At 46.7% G+C, this 24,706-nt stretch overlaps 1 protein-coding gene across 4 annotated transcripts in view; it reads right to left on the bottom strand.

The window, feature by feature from the left end:
- The window catches only part of FRMD4B (FERM domain containing 4B), a 207,184-nt gene that overhangs the window by 26,170 nt on the left and 156,308 nt on the right, over positions 1–24,706 (bottom strand). For all 4 annotated transcript variants that reach the window (XM_083156012.1, XM_083156011.1, XM_083156010.1 and 1 more), the window contains exons 8-11: positions 21,814–21,897; positions 21,498–21,563; positions 20,245–20,302; positions 17,685–17,771 (exon numbers count right to left, since the gene is read on the bottom strand). In XM_083156012.1, coding sequence (XP_083012138.1) covers positions 17,685–17,771; positions 20,245–20,302; positions 21,498–21,563; positions 21,814–21,897 — 295 coding nt within the window. The remainder of the gene's footprint in view (positions 1–17,684; positions 17,772–20,244; positions 20,303–21,497; positions 21,564–21,813; positions 21,898–24,706) is intronic.

The raw sequence follows: 24,706 nt of genomic DNA, 5'->3' as shown, positions 1-24,706 counted from the left end.
CACCCTCGCCGTCAAACCCTCCCGCTGTATTCAATGTAAGGGCCAAGTCCTCGCTGTTAAAGGACAGCAAGGATCCCCTTAAATGGCGAGGTTTGACGCTAATACGGCAAGTTATGGCTACCCCCAGTGTTTTAACGCCCACACTCGCCATTTCCACCTTGCCTCAGGGAACAGGTGAGGTGGAAACATCGAGTGAACGTCGCCTCAGGGGAGTGAGTTGAATACTGTGAGGGCGATTTATTGGCACTTCTCGCCGTCAGAGCACTAAATATACCACTATAAAGCTAGGTCAGGAGCATCGTACATTGCTGACTACAGACACCTGTAAATTCCAGGACAGCTGGGCTGTAATTTTCCTGTAATATAAGGAGGAAGGAACGATCGCTACTATAGAAATTACAGCACCAATTCCAGGGAAACCGTGACGGGAGGACTGTAATCCAGAAGTAATTTAGGATCAGGAAGAAACACCTTGGGCCAAATGTAACAGGGTGTGAGGATCAGAAAGTGAGAGATTTTGGGAGAGTGTTCCCATTTTTTTTTTTAAAGCGGCAATCATTTACAGTGAAAAAAAACAGGTTGATTTTGCCATGTAACCGATTGCTGCTTTAATAAAATGGGGAAAATCTCTCACTTTCTGATTCTCACACCCTGTTACATTTGACCCCTTCTCTCTAATGGGTGGCCAAGGCGCCCGGTAATCCGAAATCCAATTAGATTTTGAACAGAATCTATAAATGCGAATACATATGAAAATAAAAAAAACACGCTATTTTATTTTATTACCCCGGGCACACAAGGTATAGATCAGGGGTAGACCAAAGGGTATTTAAATTAAGCTACTAATGATCTAGGCTAGGGATGGGGAACCATTGGCCCTCCATCTGTTGTTGAACTAAATATAAATATCCCAGCATGCCCTGCTGCAGTTTTGTTATTTAGAAATGCTAGAACGGTTGCAGAGCATGCTGGGATGCGTAGTTCAGCAACAGCTGGAGGGCCAAAGGTTCCCCATCCCTGACCTAGGCTCCTCGGCTACCTGGCACCTTAGCTATTTGTATACAGCTGCACCAAGTACTTTACACATCACTCCATAAGGGATAACGAGGGATAATAGACCCTCCTAAGATCATGAAGAGCGCCAGCAATCGTTAGTACAGGAGGACGAGGACTCCTGCCAGCTGCAGGCATATGGCAAGTTTGTGCCCTCTAAAAAATTCACGAAGGAACAGAGACGCACTTCTGAACCCCATGAAATATGAATGATCTCCTGCAGTGGGCTCAGCTAGTGCTAGAGGCAATTAGCTCCCAGCTCAGTGGGGGGGATAGACTGGAGACAGCGGTGCACTCAGCATGGGATGGGGACATTCCCCTATTAGGGGACCTGTCAGACACTTTGATGAAATCGGTTTTTATGGCTTCCAGGGACAGTCTCCAATGCCTGACGTGACAGCGGAGAGACAGGACTGCTCTCATCCCTAGAATCGCCATACTTTACCCTCATCTACCCCAGTCACCCATCCCTGCTATGTGGCCAAGACCCTGCACGTCCAGCACAGGGCGGCAGAATAATTAGGGGAAGCCTGCTTTCTTCTATTGTGTGTGGCTGTGGGGTATAGGTACCAAGCCTTGGAGAGAGAGGTAAAGTTGGGCAATTGCATAATGCAACCAATCAGCTGCTGACATATATCTAGCACAGTCTTTAAAATGACATTTAGAAGCCGATTGGGTGACAAGACAGGGAACTTGTCGCTGTGTCTCGGAGGTGGCCTGGGACATTTGGGACATAGAGAAACATGCTGTGACCTGACCCAAGGATTCTGCATTAGAGAGAGACCATTGGTCTCACTGATAACGGTGAAATATTGGTCGACAGGCCATTGGTGGACACATGAAAAGTGACATGGCTAAGGTCGACAGGGTCAATAGGTCAACACAAGCAATAGGTGGGCATAGGAAAGGTCGACATGAGGTTTTCTAATTTGGGGGGGGGGGGTAATCTTGGGCACTTTGCCTCGATACACTCGGATCATTATGATAATCTAACTCTGTGTCCACTTTATAGTAAAGCTCCTAATTGTCATCTTTCAAAACCAGTCTGGGACGCGATAGGAGCTGATTGGCTGGTGGTTGATCACTCTCCATTTTATCACTTTTTGAAGCTTGATACATCTGTCCCTTTAGATAGAGAAAAAGTTGAAGGAGACAAAGTACCAGCCAATCAGCTCCCAACTGCCATTTTCAAACACAGCCGGTAACATGACAGGCCCTCATTGGCTGGTACTCTATCTCTCTCTCCTTTATGACTCTCTCCCAGGCTATTACAGACAGATGAAACTGGAGAAACAGGACCTGTCACTTGTCAGATAGACCGATCTCTGTCTTCCGCTCTACGTCAGAAGGACAAAGCAGATCTCTGTCTGTGTATCCTGCACTCAGGAACACAGTGTTATTATGTACAAGGTGGCTTGTCTCTATGGCTGCTGCCTCGTGAACGCTCGGGGGACTCGTGGCGTAGAATAGAAACCGCCTCCGGAAGGGGGAACAACGCCGCATGCTGACAAACTCTCCAGCTGCGCGAAACGAGGGAACACAGATTACTTTCTCTTATTAGTAAATAAAATGAGAAAAATATAGTGCTTAATGCTAAAAGGGTCAGGTGGTCTTTAATCATGAAACCCCTTAATTGCTAAAATACAAAAATTGAAAGTTGCTGTTTTGCTTCCATGCGTTCGTTTATTGACATGTCCACAATGGGATACCCGAGGGGAACATATCATCCTTTGTAGTGATGCCTAGAACTAGGTCAGTCTCATTACCGAGAGATGCCTTGTTAAAACGTTAATACTGAATAATAATTAACTTAATAGAACCATTTTCCCACACACCTAGAAACTAGGACCGCGGATTGTATGTTAGTTGTGTTGGAGGAACGGTCGACATGCATTGGATCGACCACTGAAGGTCGACGTGGCTTAAGATCGACAAGGCTAAGATCGACAGGGTTGGAAGGTTGACAAAAGCATTAGGTCAACAATGGCTAGGTTGACAGTCAAAATGTCGACATGAGATTTTCATGGGTTTTTTTGAGCCGACGGGCGGTATTTCACGCCCCACCATCCACGCAGGGATGGGGAACCTTCGGCTCTCCAGATGTGGTTGAACTACACATCCCAGCATGCCCTGCAACAGTTTCAGTATGGCCAAATAGCAAAACTGTTGCAGTGCATGCTGGGATGTGTAGTTCAACCACATCTGGAGAGCCGAAGGTTCCCCATCCCTGCAGGGCATGGGTCTTCAAACTGCGGCCCTCCAGATGTTGTGAAACTACAAATCCCAGCATGCCTTGCCACAGTTTTGCTACAAGGGAGTGTTAAAACTGTGGCAAGGCATGCTGGGATTTGTAGTTTCACAACATCTGAAACCATGTGCACTGCAGGTGGGGCAGATGTAACAAGTGCAGAGAGAGTTAAATTTGGGTGGGGGGTGTTGAAACTGAAATCTAAATTGCAGTGTAAAAATAAGGCAGCCAGTATTTACCCTGCACAGAAACAAAATAACTCACCCAAATCTAATGCTGCCCATACATATGTGAGATATTGCATGCAATCATTCGATTTCAGCCACATGTGGCCGATAAATCGAATGAGTGCATGTATTTTTAAGGGGACATTTGACGTGATGCGCAGGCACGCCGTCGAATGTCGTATCGATAGATATTATGTGTTGCACATAATATTTATCGAACTGCATGAGCAATCGCATGTGGTTTTGAACCACATGCGATTGCTCGAATGCAATCAGTGACAGGTTCGGGGAGCAGGGCTGGGGTGGGGACCAGAGCTGGCGGCGGCAGAGGAGGAGCGGGACCGGAGCACTGGCAGCTGGAGACCGGAGTGCTGGGGACCGGAAAGGTGGAGCCTGTGAGGAAGCGCTTTCAGGCAGCTGGACTCAGCATGTGGCAGCAGATGACTGAAACACTGGACGGCCCTCCGATTGGCTGAGGCTGCTGAGAGAGAGAGCTCTCTCAGCCAATCAGCGGCTGCCTGAATGTGAGGCCGCTGATTGGCTGAGAGAGCTCTCTTAGCGGCCTCAGCCAATCAGAGTGCCGTCCAGAGTCCCGCCACCTGAAAGCTCCACCACTCCAGTCCCCAGCTCCTGTCCCCGCTACACAGCCGCCACGCCAACCCTCTTTCAGCACCCGATGTCCATCGCAGATGGAATGCCACATCGGGTGCTGCACTGCACACCACTTGATGTCCCATCGCTTCTGTTCGCATAACTCTCTCTATACATGTTACATCTGCCCCACCTGCAGTGCACATGGTTTTGCACATGGTTTTGCCCATTTTGAGCACAAATTTGTACTGCGATCAGATATGAATAAGGACCAATATGTAGGCGCCATATTAAATAAATTAATAAATAAAAGCTGAACATTAAGACAGTCACATGACCGGTTCTGAACCATCTTGGAACTGCATTTTAGTATTAAGCCCCAACCACCCCAACCAAACCTCCCTCCCCCAGCTGTGTCGGTGTGTTAATGTCATTGAGGAGTCTGACAGCAGAAGCCTAACGAGCAGGTCTTCCTGAGAATGTTATAAAACAGTCTTGTTATCTTTCCTCCAGGTTCCCAACTGGTGGGAAGCAAACAGTAGGGAGCCCAGCTGTTCCTCCCAGCGTTACCTTACTTAACACAGCATGGCTGCTCTATCACCTCTACAAACAGCCCCAGAGAAGAAGGGAGGAAAGGTAGAGATTATAGTAATCTATTTACATGCTAAAGAGTCCGAAACCAGCACGGTTTCCTTTTGGTGGGTTCTAAGCAATTGTCCACGGATGTGTGCTGCTGTAACATGGATGACGCCATACTTAGTGGAAGTGGGGAATATTAGCCAGGCATTTGTACATAAATGATATTTTAAGTAACAGGAACTGAATCTGGGATGTGTGTAGGCTGGCTGACGCTATGCTTCTGTTACACCACGGCCGGTGATATGGTGACACAATTAGCAGAGTTCAAAGGAGAACAAAGGGGCAGATGTATTATGCTGCGTTCTCATTGCCGCCCCTGCAAAATCCCGGGTTTTTGTTCCCGTGTTTTTGGCGGGGCATAGAGCGTCTCAGCTCTACAGACCCCATTCATACTGCACCTTAGACCCGGGAAATTCCCGTGTCTGCCCCGCTCACACTGCTTCCCCTGGTATGCCTGCCATTAAGTGTGCGGCATCTAAGAGCAGCTTTGATTGGATGTTTAAAAAGTATCTTTGATTGGCTGTTTAAAAAGCAGCTTTGAGTAATGAAATTAATTAGCTTTTTGCATTTTGTGAGAAAAACCCGGGTCTAGCCTGTTCACACTGCCATACACCCGGGTATTACCCAGGCAAAACCCTGCAAAAAACCCGTGTGGAATTCCCAGGGCATAACACCCGGGAATTTCACAAAGACCCTTTCACACGGAGACAGGACACGGGAAATTACTGCTTGCCCTGGCAAATACCCGTGTTTTCAGCATGGTGAAGTGATAAAGTGGAAGGTGATAATGCACCAGTCAATCAGCTGTCAAGTTACAGACTGGGTTTGGAAAGTTAGGAGCTTACTGGATGCTACGTCATCGCCAGATACTTTATCACTTCACCCGCCTTAATAAACCTGCCACTAAGTTTGATTTTTTTTAAAACACAGTATAAAATTCTGATTGAGGGAGGTCTGCACATTCCCAAATATACTGTCAACATAACACAGGAAATGTATACTTATTACTTTAAAAGTTCTTTTGTGTAAAAGCAACTTGCATGTTAGGTTTACTGGTTTGTAATAAGATTTTACAACACAAACACACACATGATGTATTAATGACAGTCCCTGTTTTTACATTTGTGTCACATGACAGAAGCTGCTGTGACTGTGTTATTAAATAAAAATTTGTTCAGGCAATTAGGAAGCTGGTTGTTTAAGCTGCCATATTACCGTAGTCAGGACCGTGAGAAAGTCACGGAACAAACAAGGTGGCAGCTTTCCCCATTGACACACTCTTCCTCCCGCTGCCTCCGCCCTACTAAATCAGGCAGAAGGACTCGGGAGTGGAGCTGTGGATATTTATAGAAGAGGTGGAAGAAATCAGACATACTTAATAAGTTTCAGGGCTGAATGAAAGGCCTACAGTACCACACAAGTCCACCCCACACTCTTATCACAACAAAAACAGCAGTGTGGAAACGCTCCTTGTAAGGATGAAAATTACACCCTATAACTTTGTACAAACATCAGCCAGTTTTGCATCGTAAGTGTGTTATTTCTGTCTAGATCTGATTCAACTACACCCAACAGGAGGCTCCTAACTGAAGGGGCCTACACACGGGGAGATTACCCCACTATGTACAGGTGACAGGCTGTATACCTGGCTACCCCACTATGTACAGGTGACAGGCTGTATACCGGGCTACCCCACTATGTACAGGTGACGGGCTGTATGCCGGGCTACCCCACTATGTACAGGTGACAGGCTGCATACCTGGCTACCCCTCTACGTACAGGTGACAGGCTGTATACCTGGCTACCCCACTATGTACAGGTGACAGGCTGTATACCAGGCTACCCCACTATGTACAGGTGACGGGCTGTATGCCGGGCTACCCATTATGTACAGGTGACGGGCTGTATGCTGGGCTACCCCACTACGTACAGGTGACAGGCCCACTAGGTACAGGTGACAGGCTGTATGCTGGGCTACCCTACTATGTACAGGTGACAGGCTGTATACCTGGCTACCCCACTACGTACAGGTGACCGGCTGTATACCGGGCTACTCATTATGTACAGGTGACGGGCTGTATACCGGGCTACCCCACTATGTACAGGTGACGGGCTGTATGCCGGGCTACCCACTACGTACAGGTGACAGGCTGTATGCTGGGCTACCCCACTATGTACAGGTGACAGGCTGTATACCGGGCTACCCATTATGTACAGGTGACAGGCTGTATACCGGGCTACCCCACTACGTACAGGTGACAGGCTGTATACCGGGCTACACCACTACGTACAGGTGACAGGCTGTATACCGGGCTACACCACTACGTACAGGTGACAGGCTGTATACCGGGCTACCCCACTATGTACAGGTGACAGGCTGTATACCGGGCTACCTCACTATGTACAGGTGACAGGCTGTATACCTGGCTACCCATTATGTACAGGTGACAGGCTGTATGCCGGGCTACCCCACTACGTACAGGTGACGGGCTGTATACCGGGCTACCCCACTATGTACAGGTGACAGGCTGTATACCGGGCAACCCTACTACGTACAGGTGACGGGCTGTATACCGGGCTACCCCACTACGTACAGGTGACGGGCTGTATACCGGGCTACCCCACTACGTACAGGTGACGGGCTGTATGCCGGGCTACCCCACTACGTACAGGTGACAGGCAGTATGCCGGGCTACCCCACTATGTACAGGTGACAGGCAGTATGCCGGGCTACCCCACTATGTACAGGTGACGGGCTGTATGCCGAGCTACCCCACTATGTACAGGTGACAGGCTGTATGCCGGGCTACCCCACTACGTACAGGTGACAGGCTGTATACCGGGCTACCCCACTATGTACAGGTGACAGGCTGTATACCGGGCTACCCTACTACGTACAGGTGACGGGCTGTATACCGGGCTACCCCACTATGTACAGGTGACCGGCTGTATACCGGGCTACCCCACTATGTACAGGTGACCGGCTGTATACCGGGCTACTCCACTATGTACAGGTGACAGGCTGTATGCTGGGCTACCCTACTATGTACAGGTGACAGGCTGTATGCCGGGCTACCCTACTATGTACAGGTGACGGGCTGTATGCCGGGCTACCCCACTATGTACAGGTGACAGGCTGTATGCCGGGCTACCCCACTATGTACAGGTGACGGGCTGTATACCGGGCTACCCCACTACGTACAGGTGACGGGCTGTATACCGGGCTACCCCACTATGTACAGGTGACGGGCTGTATACCGGGCTACCCATTATGTACAGGTGACGGGCTGTATACCGGGCTACCCCACTATGTACAGGTGACGGGCTGTATACCGGGCTACCCATTATGTACAGGTGACGGGCTGTATACCGGGCTACCCCACTATGTACAGGTGACGGGCTGTATGCCGGGCTACCCACTACGTACAGGTGACGGGCTGTATGCTGGGCTACCCTACTATGTACAGGTGACAGGCTGTATACTGGGCTACCCATTATGTACAGGTGACAGGCTGTATGCCGGGCTACCCCACTACGTACAGTTGACGGGCTGTATACCGGGCTACCCCACTATGTACAGGTGACAGGCTGTATACCGGGCTACCCCACTATGTACAGGTGACATGCTGTATACCGGGCTACCCTACTAAGTACAGGTGACAGGCTGTATACCGGGCTACCCCACTATGTACAGGTGACGGGCTGTATACCGGGCTACCCCACTACGTACAGGTGACGGGCTGTATGCCGGGCTACCCCACTACGTACAGGTGACAGGCAGTATGCCGGGCTACCCCACTACGTACAGGTGACAGGCAGTATGCCGGGCTACCCCACTATGTACAGGTGACGGGCTGTATGCCGGGCTACCCCACTATGTACAGGTGACAGGCTGTATGCCGGGCTACCCCACTACGTACAGGTGACAGGATGTATACCGGGCTACCCCACTATGTACAGGTGACAGGCTGTATACCGGGCTACCCTACTACATACAGGTGACGGGCTGTATACCGGGCTACCCCACTATGTACAGGTGACCGGCTGTATACCGGGCTACCCCACTATGTACAGGTGACCGGCTGTATACCGGGCTACTCCACTACGTACAGGTGACAGGCTGTATGCTGGGCTACCCTACTATGTACAGGTGACAGGCTGTATGCTGGGCTACCCTACTATGTACAGGTGACGGGCTGTATGCCGGGCTACCCCACTATGTACAGGTGACAGGCTGTATGCCGGCCTACCCCACTATGTACAGGTGACGGGCTGTATACCGGGCTACCCCACTATGTACAGGTGACGGGCTATATACTGGGCTACCCCACTATGTACAGGTGACAGGCTGTATGCCGGGCTACCCCACTATGTACAGGTGACAGGCTGTATGCCGGGCTACCCCACTATGTACAGGTGACGGGCTGTATACCGGGCTACCCCACTATGTACAGGTGACAGGCTGTATACCTGGCTACCCCACTATGTACAGGTGACAGGCTGTATACTGGACTACCCCACTACGTACAGGTGACAGGCTGTATGCCGGGCTACCCCACTATGTACAGGTGACAGGCTGTATGCCGGGCTACCCCACTTTGTACAGGTGACAGGCTGTATACCGGGCTACCCCACTATGTCACTATGTACAGGTGACAGGCTGTATACAGGGCTACCCCACTACGTACAGGTGACAGGCCCACTACGTACAGGTGACAGGCCCACTATGTACAGGTGACGGGCTGTATGCCGGGCTACCCCACTTTGTACAGGTGACAGGCTGTATACCGGGCTACCCCACTACGTACAGGTGACAGACTGTATACCAGGATACCCCACTACGTACAGGTGACAGGCTGTATGCCGGGCTACCTCACTATGTACAGGTGATGGGCTGTATACCGGGCTACCTCACTATGTACAGGTGATTCGGCTGTGTACCGGGCTACCCCACTATGTACAGGTGACAGGCTGTATACCAGGTTACCCCACTATGTACAGGTGACAGGCTGTATGCCAGGCTACCCCACTATGTACAGGTGACAGGCTGTATGCCGGGCTACCCCACTATGTACAGGTGACAGGCTGTATACCGGGCTACCTCACTATGTACAGGTGATTCGGCTGTGTACCGGGCTACCCCACTATGTACAGGTGACAGGCTGTATACTAGGTTACCCCACTATGTACAGGTGACAGGCTGTATACCTGGCTACCCCACTACGTACAGGTGACAGGCTGTATACCGGACTACCCCACTACGTACAGGTGACAGGCTGTATGCCGGGCTACCCCACTATGTACAGGTGACAGGCTGTATGCCGGGCTACCCCACTTTGTACAGGTGACAGGCTGTATACCGGGCTACCCCACTATGTCACTATGTACAGGTGACAGGCTGTATATCGGGCTACCCCACTACGTACAGGTGACAGGCCCACTACGTACAGGTGACAGGCCCACTATGTACAGGTGACGGGCTGTATGCCGGGCTACCCCACTTTGTACAGGTGACAGGCTGTATACCGGGCTACCCCACTACGTACAGGTGACAGGCTGTATACCAGGATACCCCACTACGTACAGGTGACAGGCTGTATGCCGGGCTACCTCACTATGTACAGATGATGGGCTGTATACCGGGCTACGTCACTATGTACAGGTGATTCGGCTGTGTACCGGGCTACCCCACTATGTACAGGTGACAGGCTGTATACCAGGTTACCCCACTATGTACAGGTGACAGGCTGTATACCAGGTTACCCCACTATGTACAGGTGACAGGCTGTATGCCGGGCTACCCCACTATGTACAGGTGACAGGCTGTATGCCGGGCTACCCCACTATGTACAGGTGACAGGCTGTATACCGGGCTACCCCACTACGTACAGGTGACAGGCTGTATACCAGGTTACCCCACTATGTACAGGTGACAGGCTGTATACCGGGCTACCCCACTATGTACAGGTGACAGGCTGTATACCGGGCTACCCCACTATGTACAGGTGACGGGCTGTATACCGGGCTACCCCACTATGTACAGGTGACAGGCTGTATACCGGGCTACCCCACTATGTACAGGTGACAGGACATCTTGATACCTAAAAAGATTTGCCTTTGGCATTTGCGCTAATCACAGCAGGACAGATCCTGTCCATTGCCTTGATCTCTGCCAAATGTCCGTGACACAAGTGAGACGCCAAATTGCATAGATCCCGTCACATATCCTGATACTATATACCTGGGCTGTTCTGCCAGAGGCAGCCCCGGACTATAATTAGGGAGGACATCATTAAAGGGCTTACAGAGGTAACCCGGAGGGGGGGCTGAGGGTGTCATTTGCTCTATTCTAACAAATAGCATAATGACCCAACAAATGTTAAAACAGGCAAGGGCGTCTCTTCAGTACAACAGTCGCTGGGCCTCATTCAGACCTGCTCGCTAGGCTGTGTATATTTGAGCAGATTAATGATTAACGATTGCGTTCCATGCCCCCCCTCCCCAGTGTGTCCATGGGGCCCGCCCACCGGTTTTCTTTGCACATGAAAAGCCGGGTGTCAGGCAGCGAGCGCCCCGCCGAAATAAAATATCACCGAAGACGCTCGTTTGGGGGTCTGCACATGCCACCATTGACATAGGGGCCAATATCGATGCTCAACAAGCAGGCCTGAATCGGCTCCGCTGTCCCTTGCAGGCGCGTCTCTCAGCTAAGTGAGGGAGTACACTCAGTAAGAAGCAGCCATTCCGAACTCCTTCCAAGTGTAGACAGCGGGGTAAATGTGACAAAGCTTTTAAAATTGAAGTCCTGAAGTGTCCTGTTGCACATATTTTGGTTTTGTTTTGTTTTTGTTTTGTTTTATACATTAATAAAAACACCGGTACTTATGTAATATCTGGGCTCCCGTTTTTTTTATGAGACCGTGTCCCCTCGCGGGGCTCGCTGCGCTCGCCACGCTTCGGGCACGGTGGCTCGCTGCGCTCGCCACACTATATAAAATCAACTCCATGCGTCGTTGGATAGTAGGGGTATGAAAAAATGGGGTTCATTTAACATGGGAGCCCAGATAATACATAAGTACCAAAACACCCATTCATTTTAACAAACCATTGTTAGAATCTTAGTGACAGAGCGCGGCACTAAACCCAACCTCTCTATATTTTAAAATTGAACATAGGTGATTCTGTCTATCGTTTCTCTGCTGCATCCTAGAAAATGATAGATGGAATCTGATTGGTTGCTATCAGCAACATCACCCCCTTTTTCTTTTCTTTTAGAAGCTTTGTAAATTTCCCCCAGAGTATCGGAGGGAGGTGTGACGGTGACCTTAGGTTCCAGTGACAGAGGTGACACATCTATCACAATAACCTGTTATAGAGTATAGAGATGCCCGGCAGAGGGGAGGCATTCGGATGGAGAGCAGGTGTAAGGTGCGAGATGGAGACGGGTTCAGTTCTAAAGGATTGTGTTAGGTTAAACAGAAAGCACAAAGGAAATGATAGAAACGCTGTAAAAGTAAAGACGATTGCCTTTAGGAGATATTAGCAAAGTGAGAAGAATGACAGTAAAGTAGTAGTTCTGGTTTAGCAGAAAGAGGAAAAAGTAGAAAAAAAAACATGTTAAAAGGCCGAGGAAGACAAGAAAAGGAAAGTAAAATATATCTTGTTTTATACACAAAAGTGGAAGGGTGAGAACAGCAACTGGTATAGATCAGAGACAATCTCTAGTCAGACAGTTACTAGTTCGACAACAAAAGTTAGACATGCATTAGTTAGACACTGACAAAAGTTAGACATGCATTAGTTAGACAAAAATCAAACATGCATTAGTTAGACATTGACAAAAGTCAGAAATGCATTAGTTAGACATTGTCAAAAGTCAGACATGCATTAGTTAGACATTGTCAAAAGTTAGACATGTCTAACTAACGCATGTCTAACTTTTGTCAGTGACTAACTAATGCATTACCTTTGAAAAAGCTGTCCTTGTGTGACAGCGAAACGCGTCAAGAGCTGCCCGATTCTCCTGCCCCCAACTGCCACTACACGCATTTGCACTTTATTTATTTGTTGGGATCCAACCAGCCGCCTCCACCAGTGGACCAGACAATCGTTCTACAGTGCTACATTCGGTCCTTCTTCATGTTCCAGCATCAAGGGATGACACAGCAAACACGCTATCCAAAAAAGGATTAAAGATCTCCCAAAGCTACTTACCAAAAGGACTGAACTGGTAACTATACTCCATCTAATTATTTCTATGGATAAGGGAAGTTCAAGACTCCCTGCTATACCAATGGTCCCCCGCTATACCATCTGGCGGCATAAATAGGAGCGGATCCCCATTTTTGTTTTTTTCTTCCCCCGAAAAACCCATTGACACCAGTGGCTTGGTGGGCAGTGAACTTAGAAATTGTTTTTATTTCATATTTTTAAAGTGTTATAATATGTATGTGTACCAATAAATGTCAATTTTTTATTGTAAATCCTCATTGGTTTAAGCGCTACCTTTTTTCTTTGTTCTTTCTCCATTTTTTGGGACCCACTCAGTCCCAGTGGTAGCAGCTTTACAAAGCATCCACTGTCAGTGCCCATATAGCTACATTGTAGCTCCTTGTTTGACTAACTAATGCATGTCTGACTTTTGTCAATGTCTAACTAATGCATGTCCAACCAATGCATAGACCAGGGGTTCCCAATCTTTTTTGAATCACGGTACCCTAGAGTATCAGATTTTTTTCACGGCACCCCTATGCCAAAACAAAATTAATTAGATTGGGTTTATATATGATTCCTAGGGTCAGTTATGTGGTAAAGGGCAGGATTTGCTTCTGTTTGTACACATTTTATGATTGGAAGCCAACAGCACTGGTTTTGCTCATAAATAATTAACCATTAATAATTTGAGTTGGTCCTGGACCACCAACCCAGGGCACCCCTGCATGTATCCTGAGGCACCCCAGGGAGCCACGGCACACAGTTTGGGAACCACTGGCATAGACTCTTATCCATGTCTAACTAATGCATGTCTAACTTTTGTCAGTGTCTAACTACTGCATGTGTGATTTTTAACCATAGGTAACTAATGCATGTCTAACTTTTGGTGTCTACCTATTGTCTGTCAGCCGTCTGGAACCCTCTGCCGGTCTACCTGGAAAACGTGCACTTTTGGGGGTATTTGAAGACCAGAGTTGGGAACCAATGCTGTAGAAAATCATCGACATAATTATAAATGGGCTTTGGTTGTGACATTAACTGGACCAATCCGGTGTAGCCCCAGTATTGTAGGGAAGATCAGGTGCAAAGATTGGGACTAGCAAGACTGGAACTACGGACCAGTGATCCTGACATCTTTAGTGGGGGGGGGGGGGATTGATGAAAGTGCTACTGAAAAAAGTACAGATTTACTGGAGGGAGATCATCAAACAAATCAAATTAGTTGGTTTCATTGTTTCATTGACTTAAGCACCGTGCTGAACAACACACTACTGACGCCACTGTACTATTTCCCCAATATGCAATCTACTAACCCTACCTCACAGCTGGATAGCATAGATTTACACTGGGGGTCATCAATAGCCCATGTATTATAGGTGTATTCTTTTAACCTGCGAAGAGGGGTGTGTGAGGGTGGGGACCAATCAAAAGCTGCAATCACTGACATTAAGACATCTGATTGGTCCTCATGCTCATGCCGCTGTCCAGCAGCCGTTTCAAAAGCGGTGAACAAAAATGTGCTCACTTTAAATGGTAATCCAGCTCAAACACTGAACTATCACACCTGCTGAAAATACTTTGAATGCAAGAGAAATGACTCACAGGACAGTAATTGCCTATGTGTTGAGAGCCAAAACACCATATCGTATAATAAGTAATGCCATTTTATTGTAGGCTACATTCTAGCAACATGGGTAAGCGTTGTACTGCGGAGCTGAAGGATAGATCCGGAATTATTGTCTGACGGAAATCACGTTTCTATTTATAAAACAGAACAGAATATCTGAGAGGCCATAATATAATGAGGAAATCTGCAGCACATCGCGTGGCCTACAGTACTTCTCCATGGGTCTGACATGAGCCTTTGTCTATATATATATATATATATTAAAGAAAAAGGTACCCAGACCGCGCTAACGTTTGCTAGTGGCAGCAACTCTGAGGGATCCTCTGTTAGACAGGAACCAAAGTAATAGAAATGAGATAGAAGGGAGTTCAGAGTGCGCCTCAAATTACAATCACAAATAATACTTCAATGAGTTACAATAAAATGTTTTTAAAAAAACAACTTTTATTCAAAAGTGTCTTCTGCAAGATGTCGGTAGTCCAACGCGTTTCGTCAAAAACTTGACTTCCTCAGGGGCATTATAGCAGATTTGTACAGACAGATTTCACACGAAAGCAAATTTCGTGGATAGGATTCTTGCAATTAAGGGACCAGATTTCCCAAATGAAGAATCAACTCGCAATCCCCTGATGATCAGGTATAGCGATAAATACTGGCTGTTCAGTGTATTCCAAGTCAGGTGAGTTGGTTTTAGGGGGAATTGATTACCCCAAGTTTCCACAAAACAGGGTAACAGGAAAATCAGGCAAGCAGGAGCTAAACCGGATGTGGATACCAGGATTCCAAAGTGCTGAATCACTTCAGATTCAGCACTTTGGAATCCTGGTATCCACATCCGGTTTAGCTCCTGCTTGCCTGATTTTCCTGTTACCCTGTTTTGTGGAAACTTGGAGTAATCAATTCCCCCTAAAACCAACTCACCTGACTTGGAATACACTGAACAGCCAGTATTTATTGCTATACCTGATCATCAGGGGATTGCGAGTTGATTCTTCATTTGGGAAATCTGGTCCCTTAATTGCAAGAATCCTATCCACGAAATTTGCTTTCGTGTGAAATCTGTCTGTACAAATCTGCTATAATGCCCCTGAGGAAGTCAAGTTTTTGACGAAACGCGTTGGACTACCGACATCGTGCAGAATACACTTTTGAATAAAAGTTGTTTTTTTAAAAACATTTTATTGTAACTCATTGAAGTATTATTTGTGATTGTAATTTGAGGCGCACTCTGAACTCCCTTCTATCTCATATATATATATATATATATATATGGCTAACTACGCCTCACCTCTATGAGGTGAAGTACCGACACTGACCACTTGATGGACCAAATTACTCCTTTGTGTGTTAAAATATGTCATAGCAGAAAGTGAAAGCAATTTTTGCAGGGACACCAATCTGTAAAGGTAGGAGTTGGGGGTAGGAGTGGAGAGTATTTTGGCTGAAAACTGTCACAGCTCAAAGTGAAAGTAAAAACTGGTGGTGAGAAGTAGTACACGATCCAGAAGCATAAACTCCTTCCAGAATGCCAGTTTTCCAAAATTAAGGGTGCATGAGGAACCCTTATCCAAAGACACCATATTACCCCTATATGAGGACCCCTATATCTATGCCCCTGTTCCAAATGCCTATACAAGGACACTGATAAGAATTTATAAGACAGCTAGACAGATGTAACTGTTCTGAAGAGCTTACAGTCTATGCATATTAGATCATCTCATCAGAAGATGCCCCCCCGTACGGAATATCATAGCAGTAGTCAATGATTCAGATCTGAGCTGGACATGTCCTCATGCAACTTTTACTAACCCCACCGCTTTACAGTCTGTGCTTTTCAGTCAAGTCTCCTAATAAATGTTTAGGTACTCTTTACTTAGAACGGCGCCCACGATTTTGATCGTGGGCATCGTTAGTAAAAAATCGCGGGCATCGCGGGTATTGAATGCACTAAAAAAATCGGGTGCGATGCGACGCCCGCGATTTCCCATAGGGAACAATGTTAAATGTCTCAATTGACCCGATTTTCCTGTTCAATGCCTCAATTGACCCGATTTTTCCATAGGAAACAATGTTAAATGGCCCACAGAGGCCAAATAGGCACCCTGAAGTGTGAAATGGCCCCCACAAATGTTAACGCCACCCCACGATCAACATGAACCCGAAGCGTGGCGAGCACAGCGAGCCCGCGAGGGGCGGTGGTACGCGTCCTACGACCTTTTCATACCCCCACTATCCACGTCGGCGTGGAGTTGAGAATAGAAAGTGTGGCGAGCGCAGCGAGCCCCGCGAGGGGACGCGGACAGCTGTGAAGCCTGCAAGGGGACGCGGATACCTGTGAAGGTATCCGCGTCCGATCGCCACGCTTCGGGCTCGGTGGCTCGCTGCGCTCGACACACTTTCTATTCTCAACTCCACACCGACGTGGATAGTGGGGATATGAAAAGGTCGTAGGACGCGTACCGACGCCCCTCGCGGGCTCGCTGCGCTCGCCACGCTTCGGGTTGACGTTCATCGTGGGGTGGCGTTAACAATTGGGGTGCCCATTTCACACTTCAGGGTGCCTATTTGGCCTCTGTGGCACATTTATCATTGTATCCTATGGAAAAATCGGGTCAATTGAGGCATTGAACAGGAAAATCGGGTCAATTGAGACATTTAACATTGTTCCCTATGGGAAATCGCGGGCATCGCGTCGGTCGCATCGCACCCGATTTTTTAGTGCATTCAATGCCCGAGATGGCCACGATGGGCGCCCTTCTAGGTAAAGAGTACCAATGTTTATTTATTTTTCAGGCTAGAATACAGCTTCTCTGTTCTCTCTGTACTGGATACAATCGTGTCCAAGCTTTTGTTGGATCTACTGCAGTCAAAATGATTGTCTGTGCCTGATGATACAGAGTAGACAGCCAGGAGCACTGAGGGAAGTCAGAAACATTAAATGACTCTGTAAAAAGTTGCATGAAGGATCCCCGAACCAATATAAAGGCAGAAGAACAACACGTGCCTCATTTCCATACAGTGGGTTGAGCATTAGTGAAATGTTGCATAACTGTATATTTAATAAAATGTACAAAACAGACCATACCTTTCTGGGTTTAATCTTGTCTTGTATGTCGTACTGTCCGATTCCTTTGAAGCTGATTCCCAGCCACCAGGGGATTCCCTGCTTGTCCTGACAGAAGAACAGACACTGTGGTTAGTTACAGGATAGAAATTCCTGGCTTGTTTAAAGAGCTGGTACGGCCGGTGTGTGCCCGGCACTGACTCATCCGCAGAGGTCTGGATGCCTTCAACTCGCATCTCTAACTACGTATACAGGGGGATCTCCCTTAGGATCGCTTTCTAAAACTTATTATAATATAAAACTTAAGAAGCTCTTCATTAACTCTGGGACAGAGATAACTTCAAATGTTCAGTAAAAAGAGAAGCTCTGTCATCACCCTTAAGCTGCCCATACACGGTCCGTTTAACGGATCCGTTTAGGACTTAAACAGCACACATCGGATCGGATCGCATCCCTAGTGCATGCAGTGTGCATGCACTGCGATCCGATCCGATGTGTACCTAGTACAAAAAGTATGTGCAGCACATACTTTTTGTACCGTACTATGTGATGCGCGGGAGCGCGCATCGCATAGTACAGAACAGATGCCGGCGAACGGCTCCGTGTATGGGCAGCTTAATAGCTGTAATCATCTATATATATGTCTAGGGTCCGTGAGTCTCCGAAACACTGCCATCTCCTGGTAGAGAGTGAAACTACATCTCTTTCTCACACATGCACAGACACAGAAGGTAGCAGACTAGCTTTTGAAGCTTTTGCTGCAAGTGGGCTTACTAGTAGTTATACTGTATATTGTATAAAAGTAACAAAACAATTACATGGAATACGTTTGCATAAATTAAAATGTAGTTGGCACAGTCACAGCTACGCAGTCAGCGTCAGCCAGCGTAGTCGTAGTAAGGCGGCGTAGTCAGTGTAGTGTAAAGTAATGAGTAAAGCTGCCGCCGTCCACAGGGTCGGGTGCGCTGGCAGATGCTGGAGCACTGGTAAGCCTAGTGAGCGCCTCTCACACAGAGCCGGTAACTGCCAGATCCACTGCGCTGGCGGACACAGAAAGAATGTCTCTAAATGCACCCTCCGCCAGCTCATTCATATAATCCTGTTCTGCAAAACTAGCTCTTATCTTCTAGTACAGAGTCTGCGATGTTATATAAATACTGCTACAGGCCCTTCCCCCAGTGGTGCAAAGCCCGGTGCAAGGTGCAGATTGGGCTGCACAGCTTTCACTGCTTTCTGGCCTCTATAAGATAAAATCACCGATAGAGCCAAGTACAAACTGTAGAATGCGAAAATACAAAGGGAACATAAGTTCATCCAAAACATCTGGCTGCGAAGCTGATAAAATCCCTAAATTATTCTCACTTGGAGAAACAGGAGGCAACGTGAGCACCAGGATCACACTTTGCACTCTCGGTAATACTGATTATGATATAAAGCAAATGTCTTTTATTTTATCACAGGTCTAACACACATTTTGATTTATTTTGTTTAAATAAAGAATTAAAATAATCAGCATCACTGCAGAACTAAGGGTTAACGGTTTTGCAGGCTGGGTACAAGCTATGCCGATATTGCCCCAATATGTAATTTCTGAGCAAATCGGGCACATAAAGCAGCGTGTATTCCTGATTTATATGCTTGTGTAGCTGTCTGCCATGTCTTCTGGTCAGTTCTTCTGCAGGGACAACCGGAAGACATTCGGTAGCATGTCATTCTCCTTCACCGCCCCCCTGCTTCGGCACTTGCCGATGCACGGTTCCACCACCCACCGGATCAACTGGCTACACATCACTCTCAGGGTCAGGTGCACTAAGCTTCAAAAGTGATACAATGAGGAGTGATAAACAGCCGGCCAAACAGCTCCTACCTGCCATGTCACAGACTCTGTTTGAAAAAGGTCAGGCAGGAGCTGATTGGTTGGTTGTTTATCACTCTACCTTTTATTAATTTTGAATCTTAGTGCATCTGCAAGTGTATTCCCAGCAGCCCACATTGTAATACTGTTATAATAGTTTCCAGAAATATCACCCGAACATAAAACTTGTGCTTTTCCTAGGACGTGTCCGATATATTTTAGAGGAAGGGCATTGTCTGCCTCAGTTGTTAATGAATGGGTGAATTCATCCAGCCATATGGCTACCTCAGTATAGTCCCTGCTTGTTAGAGAATGGGTGGGCTGTTGCTGTGCTCACATAAATATTGTTACAGTTTACAGATTTGTTTAGGTGGTGGCTCCTTTAACCTCTAGAGTCCTGAGGTAAATAAAACTGTAGAGAGTTACAGTATGTAAGGCGGTGGTGGCCCACATGTAGAAGAGACACCCGTTCTGACTCCAGACCAGTAACAAGGAATTCAGGTCAATTCTCCGCCGTCCAAACAGCACAAAGGAAATGAAAGCAATAAAAAAACATCCAGGTCTTTCATACGGTAGCAGAATATCTTAATAAGAGATCAAAAAAACTGGATGCGGCTGGTCTTTCTCTTTCTTCTTCTATCTATAAAGAGTTTTTCTAACCTAGTAATAAAATCTCTGAACCAGAAAATAACAATTTCATGGATGGGATTATAGACCATTACCTACCTTTACTTTGTAGTAATGAACGCCATATGTGGGCAGCGCTTCCACTATTTTCATGTACCTGCAGGAGATAGGATGATACCGTGAGTAAAATGTCATCAAATACTAGATATAATTACAGCATACGCAGCACCGGATGTTTTTACTGCATTCACAGTTGAGGCGGCCATTTTGTAGCCTGGAGAACTGCTGACACCTGAGGTAGATTATGGATGTTTTTCAAATATTGGTTCAGTCCACAAAATGGCCACCTCCATTGTGTGTAACAGGTGCACTTTAAAGCAGTATATTTCAATTTTTCACAAAAAAGGATGAACATATCATTAAACACATGTTTAAGCCCAACCTTTAATTAAAAAAAATAATAATGATCACCAACGCTGGAGACAGTGGTGATTACCAGAAAAAGAAAGTTCAAAATAGGGCCCTGGAGAGAGGGTTGCATACTGTCTACCGGGGTGGTCCGGTCTTGAAAATAAAAACAAAGTTTCAGCCAGAACTAGAACTATCCTAACGTAACAGTTACACTGGTAGAAAACAGTCATACGGGCAAATGTACGACTCTTTGGAGAGAGATCAAGTAAAGAAAGCACCAAACAATCAGTCTGTAAAACAAAAGAAGTGGATTGGTTGTCACTTTGGGCCAGATGCACTACTAAGCCTTAAAAAGTGATAAATGGGAGAGTGATAAAGGGGCTGATTCACACCCATGCGTTTGGGTCCAAATTCGTCCCAGACATTCTGGGTATGCGCTAGCGCGATTATGCACATGCATTAACCCCAGAAAGAAATGGCTCCTGGGAAGGCAGGGCTGGGGGCGGGCAGCAGGGGAACGTCCCCATAAAAACGCTGGCTATTCCCCTGAGAATGCAGGCCGAATTCGGTGGATAGCGGCCGTAATAAACATTAATCTAGACTGACTTTTATTACCGAAGGGGGGGGGGATCATTTGATGGTGTGCGACCATTGTATGATTTCTTTCCCGTTTGGCCGCATGCCTGGTCTGAATCAGGCCCAAAGTACCAACCAAACAGCTCCTAACTGTCATTATTCACACCGCCTGTAACATGGCAGTAAGGAGCTGATCGGTTGGTACTTTATCACTTTTCAAAGCATAGTACACATGGCTCTTTATTTTGCACGAGCGTGATCCTATTAGCCCAGATGCTGTTTTGGCCAATGAAACCAAATGGAAATCGCAATTAATAGCCAACCAGCAGCAAGGGGTTCACAGGAACATTATGTAACACGCTTACCGGACAATAGCTTGTCCTCTTGTGACGCCTTTCAATTTCCTACAATGTTCGATAACCCGATCTTCACTATAAAAACACAACAACAACAAAATTTAATCAAACTCTAATGCTTACGTCTTAAATATATTTCAAGTTTCAACTACAGCACAAGTGGCTGTCACTGCACGTCAGGCGGTTGTAGGTCAGTAAGCACAGAACCTATGAATACATATGCCTGAGAAATGATAACAGTCATGAAGAATAATAATAATGTTTTATATACCACTTTTCTCCAAATAAGAATCAAACTGTATTTAAGTGCAGCTTGTAGACCTACCAATAGGTAATGGAGGGGTGTTCTTGCAGAGTTCTGGTAGGGAGCGCCGGTAATATCTTCAGATCTTTGCGTGCATTTTCATCACTGCGGGAGAATAAAAAGCAGCATTGTTTATTGTGCCCTGTTAGCCGCGGACGGCTTGCTGATCCCCGTGTACTATTTGTTCTTTTACAACACGTGCTCATATTTCAAGGTAGGCTGTTCTCAGGTGACAAAGACAGAATTACCAGGAAGGTGTACTAATGGCCCAGGCCAGCTGTGTAGGGGGAACAATGATCCCCTTACAACGTGCAATATAACCGTCCTTTTGGTTTTTATTTTATTTGTTTAATTGCTGCTACTAATTACTGCCTGCAAGGCGCGCGTGAGTATCGCACAACGTTTAAGATCTTCAGCTTGTAGCCGGTGTAAACCCTGTGTCTTTAAAACTGCAAATTCCTGGTCATTGAACAAAATCAGTGTTTTTGTGTCTTAAGGGGTAATTTATGAAAAAGATGGGATTGGTAATGAAGACGTGATGTTGCTATGGGCAACCAATCAGAATCTTACCTTCTAGAAGATAAGAGATAGAATCTCATTAGTTGCTACGAGCAACAGCCCATCTTCAATAGAATAGCCCATCTTAGTAAATTTACCCCTAAGTATGGGGAGCAGGGAAAATAAATAATTGACCAAGTTAGTATTAGAAAAGTTTGTGGAAGAACCATAAGTTAATATGCTGTATAAAGAATCGGTTAAGAGTTTATTTTATTAAAGGGGCAATCTGATGGACAAGTTATACAACTTCTGTGATCAGCGCTTCAGGTCCCGGAATGCCAAGAATGTTATATATAGCTCATCCTACAGACTTATCAGCCGACATTGACTAAAGAAGGCAGATACAGCCAAACCCATTTATCAGTTATTATTATTTATTAACAGTTTCTTATATAGCGCATACATATTCCGCAGCGCTCTACAGAGAATAGTTGAAAATTCACATCAGTCGCTGCCCCAGTGGAGCGTACAATCTATATTCCCTACCACATGTACACGCACACACAGACATTCTAGGGTTAATCTTTGTTGGAAGCTAATTAACCTACCAATATATTTTTGGATTGTGGGATGAAACCGGAGTACCCGGAGAAAACCAAGCATGGGGAGAACATACAAACTCCGCACAGTTAGGGCCATGGTGGGGATCGAACCCATGACCTCAGTGCTGTGACATCTAGACATCTAGTTAAAACACAACAAATTTGGAACGGTCCTAATCAAATGGATACCAACTTTTTTACATGTACAAAAATCAAGGTTGAGGGTAGTAAATGTGTGGCCAGTCCTGGACGGTAGGGTTTTCGAGATTGCAAATATCGGTGCATTACAGAGGCAATGCAGTTGTACCCCCGGCGGTCAGGAGAGCATATGTGATTTTTTTTCACCCATTTTTTGTTTTATTCACCATTCTAGTTCCATTTCCATCAGTACTGTATCTATGGGTGATTTCCAGCATCTATCAATATGCCCCCAGACTATCAGTGACACACGGCTATTATTAAGGAGCGGAGACGTATTCACTGTGCGTTTAACCAACAAGTGCAACAATATCAACAGAGATTCCTGGAAAGAGAGACAGCAGCTTGTGTTTACTTTGCTGTGTGTCGTATGCCGGTGACACACTTTAACACATGTTCTCAGTGGGGAACAAGACTGGCCATTGTAAGGCCAGATTCCCGTGCTATTTCTGACACCTAACTTGTGTTTGCGCTGTCCGTACAGGAGCCAGACTGTCAGTTACCAGAATGTGCGTCCCTGCTGGGCAGGCATGTGCTGACAGCACAGAATACATCTAATTAAGCAGCATTTGTCACTGGGCACATACCTGCTACAATGGATTAGTGTGCGGCTCCAGGACTGCAATATGGTGACGGAATGCGCTGATGTGAAGGAATTTGTTATTGGGGGGAGAGGGGGGGCTCAGTCACAGCTGTCAATAAACCAGGGTCACTATTAATTGTGTACATGCTGAAGTTGAATAATAAGTTACTCTAAGGGGTAAATGGACTAAGGGCTGCATTTATCAATAAATATTTGATGCTAAATATCGAAAACACCCGTTTTCGGGGGTTAGCCACACATATTAAGTGTCACCCAAATGTATCAGGAGGGACCACAACAGGAATCTCCGATCCGTGCCGCACCTTCGCCGGCTGCATCCCCCATAGAAACCTATATCAACATCGGGTGGCAGCGCTTTGCATCCCTGGGCTACCACCATTCTGACATGGCGGTAGCCCATTGTAGACTATGGGCTAATGATCGCACTGCTGCCAGGGGCAGTGCGGTCAGAGGGAGGTCAGCGCTAACCACACATGCGCAGTCCCCCCCGGCTACCGGCTCAGCACATCGCAGGGACGGGCTTGTTTTGGAGCCCTGTACCTGCGTCTGGGGGATGATACATTCCAGTGATAGGATCACATTTTACAATACGATCCTTGGCGGTAATATTAATATTCCTTCGTAAATGGGCCCCTAAAGCTTCTAAAAAAGAGAGAGCTGTCGCCCGTAGGAACCAATCAGATTCTGTTTATGATTTCTCTTTTGCATCGTGGACAATTATAAACAGAATCTGATTGGTTGCTAGGGGCAATATCACCTCTTTTCATTTTTAGAAGCCTTAGTAAATTTACCCCCAAGAGGCGATACGGTCATTAGGTTTGACATGCATTGGGTTGACCCTTTTACACAGAAGAACTTTAAATGCTGGGTGAACGTCAGGTCTTGGACCAATTTCTGGTCAACTTGGGTTGACCTATCTAATTACCAGGTCCAAATGCTTGACCTGGCAATTTCTTCTTCTGTCTGTAGGGGGTAAATGGGCGTAGCAGGAGCTTGAGGCTAATTTAATCAG

Source organism: Crinia signifera, chromosome 8, assembly GCF_055691185.1.
Source record: "Crinia signifera chromosome 8, ASM5569118v1, whole genome shotgun sequence".
NCBI lineage: Eukaryota > Metazoa > Chordata > Amphibia > Anura > Myobatrachidae > Crinia > Crinia signifera.
Note: the sequence above shows the minus strand (reverse complement) of the source record. Positions and strands in the feature narration are given on the sequence as shown.